Source organism: Numenius arquata, chromosome 6 (genome assembly GCF_964106895.1).
Source record: "Numenius arquata chromosome 6, bNumArq3.hap1.1, whole genome shotgun sequence".
NCBI classification, from domain to species: domain Eukaryota; kingdom Metazoa; phylum Chordata; class Aves; order Charadriiformes; family Scolopacidae; genus Numenius; species Numenius arquata.
This window is the reverse complement of record NC_133581.1, coordinates 766,677-775,447: the sequence shown is the minus strand read 5'-3', so window position 1 is coordinate 775,447 and position 8,771 is coordinate 766,677. Positions and strand designations below refer to the sequence as shown.

Sequence of the window (8,771 nt, the reverse complement as noted above, 5' to 3'; positions counted from 1 at the left end):
CTTGTCTGGCTGCGCACTGGTGGCTGGAGAAAGGGGATCCCTCCAGCCTGGTTACACTGGCGCCTTCTCCAGAACAACGGGCGGGTTACGAAAGTCACCCCCCCATCAAAAGAAGCTGCCTGCTTTCAGTGGCCACGAGCTCCCACATGGTCTCTGCCTGAAGAATGCACATTTCTGAACGTATATTGTCCTTTCACCAACGAACCGCAATTTAAAAGAAAAAATGCAGAGCAATTTAACTGCTACCTGCGAGAGCCGGTGTTCTTCCAGAGACAGAAAGTGCTATCTGTTGCTTAGGAACAATCTTTACCCTACAAAACGAAGACGTACATTCTCCAAAGAGTTTTTTTTTAATCGCACCCGGTGTGTGTTTGTCGTGCTTAGAAGCTGACCCACCTCCTCAATAAACCACGGGGAGAAGGCTTTGTGCTCCAACATGTGCCTCCTGTGCCCAGCTGGGATTCGAGATACCCCACACCCAGCCATGGGCTCAGATATAGGGTATATACCCCAAACTAGCCATGAGTTGAGATACAGGGTATATACCCCAAACTAGCCATGAGTTGAGATACAGGGTACATACCCCCTAGCAGCCATGAGTTGAGGTACAGGGTACATACTCTACACCCAGCCATGATTCAAGACACAGGGTGTATGCCCCATGCCCACCCATGATGTGAGGTATCAGGTGTAGACTCCATACTCAGCCATGACGTGAGGTATGGTCTGTAAAAGCCCGATGGGGAGCTTGCTGGTCCCAGGCATCCCCCACTTTCCTGCCCCACCGCCCCGGCACTCTGTGCAGGGCCATGGCTCAGGTGTTGCTCCTCGGCACACAGAGCTCAGAAATGGAGACAGATTTGGCCGTGCCGATGCGGAGGCATTTCTGAAAACTGGGGCTTGTAGAGAACTGTGTCAGGCTTGTTGTTCGGTCACTCATCCCCATACTCATCCGTTGTTCTGTTTCAACAAGCCAAGCGAGTGTTGTTTCAGGGACACATGTTGTGTTGGGGCAGGGGGAACCATCTTCTGCTCCGGCATCTGGACAGGGGCTACCAGGTATGTCCTGCGCCCAATCACGCTGCCTTTGCGTGGCTGCCGTGCCTGTTGTCGCACCGGTTTGTTCTCCCCAAAGAACAAAACATCCTCGAGCTGCGCAGAAGAGCTGCTCCTCAAGGACACAAAGCCCAAAGGTTTTTTCTTGACCCTTGCCAGGCACAAGAGACCTCTTCTGGGAACAGCAAGGTACCACCATGACCAGCTATGTCCAGTCTAGAGCAAAACACACACCGGGTCCAAAAGCAAAGTTGATCTCTGGAGGTCCTTCAGTTAAGAGAATCTGGTTTGCAAAGCTATCTTATCCGAGATCCCAGTAGGAGCATCTGCCAGGGTGGAGCAGGTATTGAACCGAGAAGCCTTGCAGGACATGACGCTGGAGCTCTTCTTCTTGCGGTAGAAGTAGCTGCTGAGGTGGAACCAGAACTTGTCATGGAGGGAAGCATAGATGAAAGGGTTGTAGCAGGCAGAGCTCATGGCAATCAGGTGGCACGAGACCTGGATGACGTTGACGTACCTCTTGTCCAGGATAGTGAACTCCTCGTCGATGTCCCTGATGAAGTTGACCACCTGGAGGGGCAGCCAGCAGATAGCAAAGCACACCACCGAGACGGTCAGCACCCGGAAGGTCTTCTGCTTCGTTTTGGTCCACTTGTCCTGGCAGGGATAGGCAGCGCCCGGGACGTTCCTCCTCCGCAGGTGGTAGGTGATGGCACAGAAGGAGACCGATACCGCCAGAAGTGGGAGCATGTAGGACAAGAGGAGCATCAAGCAGGAGTAGAGCAGCCGTTCCCTCTCTTCATGCTTCCAAAACTCTTCGCAGATGATCATGTCGTGGCCGATGGTGTTGAGATCCAAGTAGTGGGTGTGCAGCGACGTGGGAACAGAGGCCATGATGGAGAGCAACCAAATGCAGGCCACGAGGCAGATGCAGGACCTGCGGCTGATCCTCCTGCGAATAGGGTACGCCACCACGACGTACCGGTCGATGGCAATGGCGGTGAGGGACAGCACCGAGACGAAGACAGTGGCGGCCTGCATCAAGGTGACGAAGTAGCACATGAACATCCCGAAGAGCCAGCCCCGCACCTCAAAGGCGTAGGAGACGGTGAGGGGGACGCAGGCGAGGCACATGATGAAGTCGGCCGCCGCCAGGTTCCCGATGAGGAAATTGGTGGTGCAGTGCAGCTTCTTGGTAAGAGCGATGAGGAGGATGAGGAAGAGGTTCCCTGTGCACGCCACTGCCACCAGCGTGGCGTAGAGCGGGATGAAGAGGGGCTTCAGCTCCAGGAGGAGGTCCAGGCCGGTGAAGAGAGGGGCTGAGCCGTTCTGCCAGGAGTCGTTGGGCAGCTGACTGTGAGCCATGCCGTCTCCCCCGCCGCCGCCGCTGCTTCTCCTCACCTTGAAGTCAGAGAGAGATGAGACCTTCAGCCCTGGAGGGGAAAGAAACGTGCTTCGGTTGTGCCGGGCAGAAGAACCCGACCCCAGGGTCTAGGTCCTCCTGCAGAGCCGCAGTGATGCTCCGGCTGACTTCAGAGATGCTGTCACTTCTTAAGAGCAAACGTTCCTGGTGGCAGACAACGTGGAGCTTCCCTACGGAGAAAAACGGGGAGCCTGGCTAGGAAACGGTTATCCTGGCTAGGAAACGGTTATCCTGGCTAGGAAACGGTTAAGCAGCCGGGCACAGGTCTGCGGGGAGCTGCCCGTTTGGAGCTGCAGGACGGGGACAGGGAGAGGGACGGGAGAGCGGCTCGGGATGCCTCACGGAGAGTGACCCGGGAGCTGCGGTGACAGAAAGCAGCAATAAAGGGCACCCCGGCACGTTTTGCTTTTCCCTTGTCCCCTGCCCGCTCCGCCGCGACCCGCCAGCCCCGCGGCCCCCCGGGCTCCGCAGGAGGGTCCCCCCCGCCTCCCGCCTCTCTCCACCCACCGCCCCCCGTCCCACGCGGCTGTTTTGCCCCCGTGGTTTTTCCTCCACCACCCGCGGAGCTCGGGCTCCTCCTGCCCCGGGAGGTTTCCTCCCGCCTCGCCCGGTGGCGACTGGCTGCTGCCCCCGGGCACGTCCCCGGAGCCGCTGGCGGCGGGGGGGGGGGGGGGGGGGGGGATGATGTGGGCCGGATTCTGGCAGAAAGTGCGAGGAAACGCAGAATGACCCTCCGGGACCCCACGCTGTCAAATCACCGGCTCACCCCTCACCGCCGCCCGGGCGCTCTTCCTCCCCCCCGCGGAGAGTCAAACCAGCCTTCGTTAAACCAGCCTTCATTAAACCAGCCTTCATTAGGCAGCCCCCGTAAGGAGCGGGGAGAGGCGGGTTCCAGCCCAGGGCTGCAGGCACCGAGCGCGGGGGGGGAGCGGTGCCGCCCCCGCTCCCCGTGCCCGGCCCGGGCTGGGAAAACAGCTCCCCGGTCCCGACGCGCGGCCCGGAAGCCCCGACGGTCGTTCGGGGAGAGATTAAAGCTCTCGGTTTCCTTCCCGGAGCGGAGCGGGGCCCCTTCTCCCGCCGCACCCCGCGGGGACACCCCCGCCCCGGCTGCCCCCCCCGCTGCCGGGATCGGCGGGGACCCGGAGCGCCCTTACCTGCCCGGGGGGGCTGCCGGTATTCCCGGGAAGGCGGCGAGGACCCGCAGGGCGATATCCAGCGGGAGGGCTCCGGCGGCCGCAGGTGGCACTCCCGTTCGCTGGCGCTCGGGGGTTTCTCTTGGGTTCGGGGGGGTTTGGGGTTGTTTTGGGGGGGGGGGGGGGAGGGGTTGCCGCGGTGCCTGAGCTGTCGAGCCGCGGAGGAGCAGGACGATCCCCCCCGGCGGCGCTGGGGGTTCCAGCTGTTGGCGCTGACGCGCACGTCCCGCCCCACCGTTCCGCAGCTGGATCCGCATCTGCCCCCCCCCAGCCCGGCGGGGAGCCCCGGGGGCGCCCGGGGAGCGGAGCGCTGCGCCCGGCGGGGGGGCCGCTGCGGCGACACCACCACCCCCCCCCAGCCCCCGAGGCCGGCTCCAGGCGCCCCCCCCTCGGCAGGGAGCGGAGCGGAGGGCGCTGGGGGGGACGGGGAGGGGATGGAGCGGGCGGAGGGACCGCGACGAGCTCCTGGGCGGGGGCACCGGCCGCCCCGTCGGGGGTCCCGGCCCGGGGGAGCGGGCGGGGGCGAGGGCGGCGTGGGGAGAGGGGAGCCGTGGGGCGGGGGTGGAGTGGGGTGAAGGCAGCCCAGCCATGGGGCGCGGGTAGCCGTGGGGCAAGTATGGCCCAGCTGTAGGGCGATGGGCACCCACCCACAGGGTGTGCGTGGCCCAGCTGTGGGGCAAGGCAGGGTGGGGTGAGGGTAGTCCAGCCGTGGGTCGATGGGCACCCAACCGTGGGAGGAGTGTGGCCCGGCCATGGGGGGCCACCAGCCAGCCGTGGTGTGGGGCACGGGCGTGGGGTACAGCGTGTGCCCCACAGAGCTGCCCCCCCAGTGCACACCGGCACCAGCCTGTCCCCAAACCAGCCAACAAGCCAGCAAGGGCCAGCGCGGGGGCAGCGATGGCGAGGGGCAGCGGGGGGGGGGGGGGTCACATCCAGCCCCCAGCCACGGGGCGGGGGAATAAAAATCCCGTTTTGCATTTTATTTCCTGGTGGGGAAAAAAAGCGAAGGCGGGGCAGGATCCAGCCACCCTCACGGCACTGGGGTCTCCCCGCCTCCCACCGACCCCCCTTCCCACGTTCCGCCCCCGGGAAGTTAAGCGGAATTGCCCCAGATGCGGGCGGGAGCCGGGGCCGGCCTCACGCCGTTGTTTTTCTCTCCACCAAAAGAGCAGCTTTTCCCACGTTTCCAGGAATACCTGGGGCCACCCTGTGTGACGGATGCGCTGAGGAACCTCGGTGCTCGGGGGATCGGCGCGGAGACACACCAGAAATATAAAACCTTTTCAATCAACAGGCATTTACCTTCAAGGTAACTTCAATATTGACATTTTTAAGAGCTTGGGAAAAAGGCTCCGTCACTAAAATGCTCTTTGCACAGACGGTGGAAAAAGCTCCGGCAGCGCACATGGAGCGTTTAGGGACACGCAAGAATCAGGGTTAGATTTCCATTTCTTGGCTGTTTTCTCCCGAGTGTGTTTACAAATAACGTAAATGTCTTTAAAACCAAATAAACCCGATCTCTCCGTGTGCTGTTGGCTCTTAGAATGAGGCTCTCGGGGGTTACGATGTAAAGCAGGACGTAGCACAGGCGGAAGTTTCTCTAGTTTCTTTATTTTTTACTGATTTCCACCCATCCTCACCCCCTGCCGTTCTGCAGAGAGCCTGTGCTCAGGACATTCCCCTGTCACGACATCACCGAGCCACGATTAAAGGCAGTTTTCGCAAAAAAGCGGTATTTTCGGATTTAGGGCGAGCACGATCCATGTGGCTGAAGCTATTTTTCTTTGAGATTCAGCCTGTGCCTGACCGATGTGCCGTACGGGCAGAGCCCCAGAGGGTGGTTGGAGTTATTTTAATGAGCTTTCTCCTTTTTATCAGAGATTTTCGGTGCAGGCGGGGCCGGAGGAGCGGGTCTTTAAGGCAGGTTTAAGGTCAGGCAGCTCCGCCGGGGCCGGTGCGGAGCCCGGGCTATTGCTCTGCTGGAATGGGGTGATTAACCCCAGGGGGTGATTAACCCCAGGGGAGCTGCTGGGGCTCCAGCTGTGCCTGGAGCAGCCCAAGGTGCTGGAAAAGGTGAAACCAATTCCCCAATTAGATATAAAAGGTCACCCCAGATCCCTTCTGTAAGGGACTATTCCTCCTCAGCAGCTCCTTCTGCTCTGGCTGCTGCAGAGCCCGGCGCGGGGGGGGGGGGCTGGAGCAATTTGCTGAACTTAGAAATAGCATTTCAAGTGCTTCCACAGAACTTTTAAGGGAAAAATATTACAGTGGGGGGGAAACCCCAAGCTGGGTTTGCCCCGCTGGTCGGGAAGAGCTGTGCTTGGTGATGAGGAGGTTTCCATCTCCTCGGCGTTAGGGTGCGAAGGGGCTTTTGTGCCCGAGGAAGAGCTCCATGAGGCCGATCCTGCACCGCTCGGGGCTGAGGAGGGAGAAGGGGAGACCCGAAAACGTGAGTACCGAACGCTGGAGCTGCCCATCTGCCTGTCCCTCTCCCGGGAGCGCCCATCTGGCGGGGGTGGGGATGAAAATGTGACTCTTTCCCCCGGCGTGTCCCCGCTGAGCGCTGGGGGGGCAGGAGGACAGGAGGGGGGGAGGGCGGTGCGAGGCTGAACGCTGGAAATAAGAGAGGGAATGGGAAAAGCAAAGGGTGGCTGGAGCCAGGCTCGGGCAGTACAGCGAGGAGCACAAAGCTCTTGGCACCCGTGAGCTGCGGGGCTTTGCGGGGGAGGTACCGGGTCGCTGCCGGTACCCGCCGGCTCCGGGGAATCCAACGAGCCGGGAAGCGGCCCCGGCCGGGCCGGTGCTTGTTGCTGCATGAGGCAGTTTCAGGGAATTCCTTTCTTTGCTTGACCTTGCCCAGGGCCCTTCCCCATCACCCCGACCTGTGTCTGAGCCGGGGCTTTGCTGCCCGGTGATGGGAGCGGTGATGGGGGGTGAAATCCATAAATCGGGGGGGCGGGGGGGGAGCAGCATCGCTCCTGCCCCGGGGGCTTCTGCGGAGGGCGAGGGAGGAGCCCCCGGGCACGAACAGGGCGAAAGGGGGTGCAGAGGCACGGAAAGTCCTTCCGGCGCCGGGGTCCGGGCGGTCGGGGCGACTCGGGGAGACCCCACCGCCTGTGGGTCACGTCGGGGTTCCCGCTCACAGCCTGCGCGAGCCGCGGCTCCTCCTCATCCTCCCTCTCCCCGCAGCCTCCCCCGCTCCCGGGCTGCTTTCCCCGCTCTGTCTCCTTCTGGAAACCATTCCCCGCTTGCTTCGAGCGGTTGGATCGCTGCGTGAGGGATGGAGAGGCGGAGACAGGCTTTAGAAAGAGGGGCTTGGGAGAAATTAGCCTTAATTGGGCAATTATTACTGTAACACAGTTGCATCGTCTGATTTTTTTTTTTTTTTTATGAAGAGGAACCGAGGATTGCTTTGATGTGATGAAGTTAATAACGTACAACTCCTAACGAGGCTTCCGTGGCAAACGATAACATCAGGGTCCGGTGACCGCCGCGATCACCGCTCCTGCGTGACAGTACGCCCGAGTGTTATGACACCCCCGGTGGTAACGAGGGCTGATATCAGACCTGGGATTAATTACCCTGCGGCCCCGAGCGATGGGTCTGATGTCACCTCGGGCAAATGGCCACCGGTTAGAGGGTTTGTGGCCTTTTTTTTGGTTTCTCAGCGCGGAGGGAGCCCCCAGAAAAGCCTTTTTGGTTTGGTCCCACCGGGGCTGGACTGGGAGATATCCCAAAGCAGGGAAAGAGTAAAAACAGAGGTGAAAATGTTGGGAATTGCACTGGGGGGGGGAAGCCCCCCTGGGCCAGCCCCAGCAGCTGGATTCCCCCGGACTCTGATGGCTTGGGGCCATTTACCGCAGAACAGCGGGTTACGAAGGTGCTGGGAGAGCAACGAGCATCCAGAATCCACCCGGGGTTTGCAAAATTTGTCCCGGAAAAAATAAGCAGCTGCTTTCCCCCGACCACAAACACCATCTTTCAGCTAAAACAGTATTCTAAGTTTTTATTAGAAGCATCAGGACAAAGGCTGCCATTTTAAAGCTTTCGGCTGCTCAGAAATACACTGTGGGGAAACTGCCTTGGAGCAGTTATTGCCCCTCGGGGAAAGATTGGGGCTTTGTAATTTTTCTTTTCTTTTTCCTGCAGAAGGAAAAACAAATCTTTGCTTCTCCACGGGTGTTGTGTTGAAGTCAGGTGGATTAATCACTGTATGCCCCATAATGAGGGAGTTGGGGTTTAAGGTGCTCGGGGTACCCGGCTGCCGGATCCAAAGCAGGTCCTTGCCCATCAGCTCCGTTTCCATGGAAGCCTCTGATTCCACGTGCAGGATCTCTTCCTTTTTTTTTTTTTCCTTCACAGCTTACTTATTTAAGGGAAAATTAAAAATAATAGTAAACAACTGGATTTTTTTTTTGTGAGTAAGAGGAATGGAGCAGTCAGAGCAGTCCCAGGAGAAGTTCCGCAGAAGCGTGACTTTTGGTGAGAGGAGGCTGTGGATTGTCTCCGTCTGGTGGCTGTGGGTGGGTGTTTCATATTAAAGGTGGCTGGGACCTGGCTCCAGAGAGGAGCCCTTGGCCCTGACGAATAATCAGCAGGTGGAAAATCATCTCTGTCTCCTTATGGCAGCCTGGCCGAGAGCTGCTGCTCATTTTAAAGAGCAGAACAATCTGATACGGGCAGCAGGAGGCTCTTAAAAGCTTGTTTGAGATGAGAGATGGGGTTTGAACGTGACAAATGCTGGAGCTGGGACGGTGCGTGGCCACCCCGGCTCGGCCAGGTCCAGGGTGACCCACAGTGACGCTGGGAGCCTTTCCCTTTGCACATCCTTATCCTGGAAAAGCCTTTTCTGACCTAATCTGTACCGATTCCAGAGACACCAGAGGTTAAGTCACTTTTATTCCAAAGCTCCTGGAGTTTCTGTCTCTGAATGGACACGTGGGATGGATCAGGGAGCTGCCCCCCCCCCCTCCTCTGAGCTGGCCGTGCTTCTGGAAGCATCGGCATCTGCTGTGACATCCCAGGGCCATCGTGCCCCATACGGACATGACCAGGAATCGGAGTTTGCTGTGATTTTTGTCCTTTTCTTTGTGTGTCAG

General features: G+C 59.6%; 1 protein-coding gene across 1 annotated transcript; it reads right to left on the bottom strand.

Moving 5' to 3' along the window:
• Positions 1-1,329: 1,329 nt before the first annotated feature.
• Positions 1,330-2,421, bottom strand: LOC141466149 (prolactin-releasing peptide receptor-like). The gene has a single exon (XM_074149909.1). It carries the CDS (start codon positions 2,419-2,421, stop codon positions 1,330-1,332), a length of 1,092 nt encoding a protein of 363 aa, XP_074006010.1.
• Between the last annotated feature and the right edge of the window lie 6,350 nt (positions 2,422-8,771).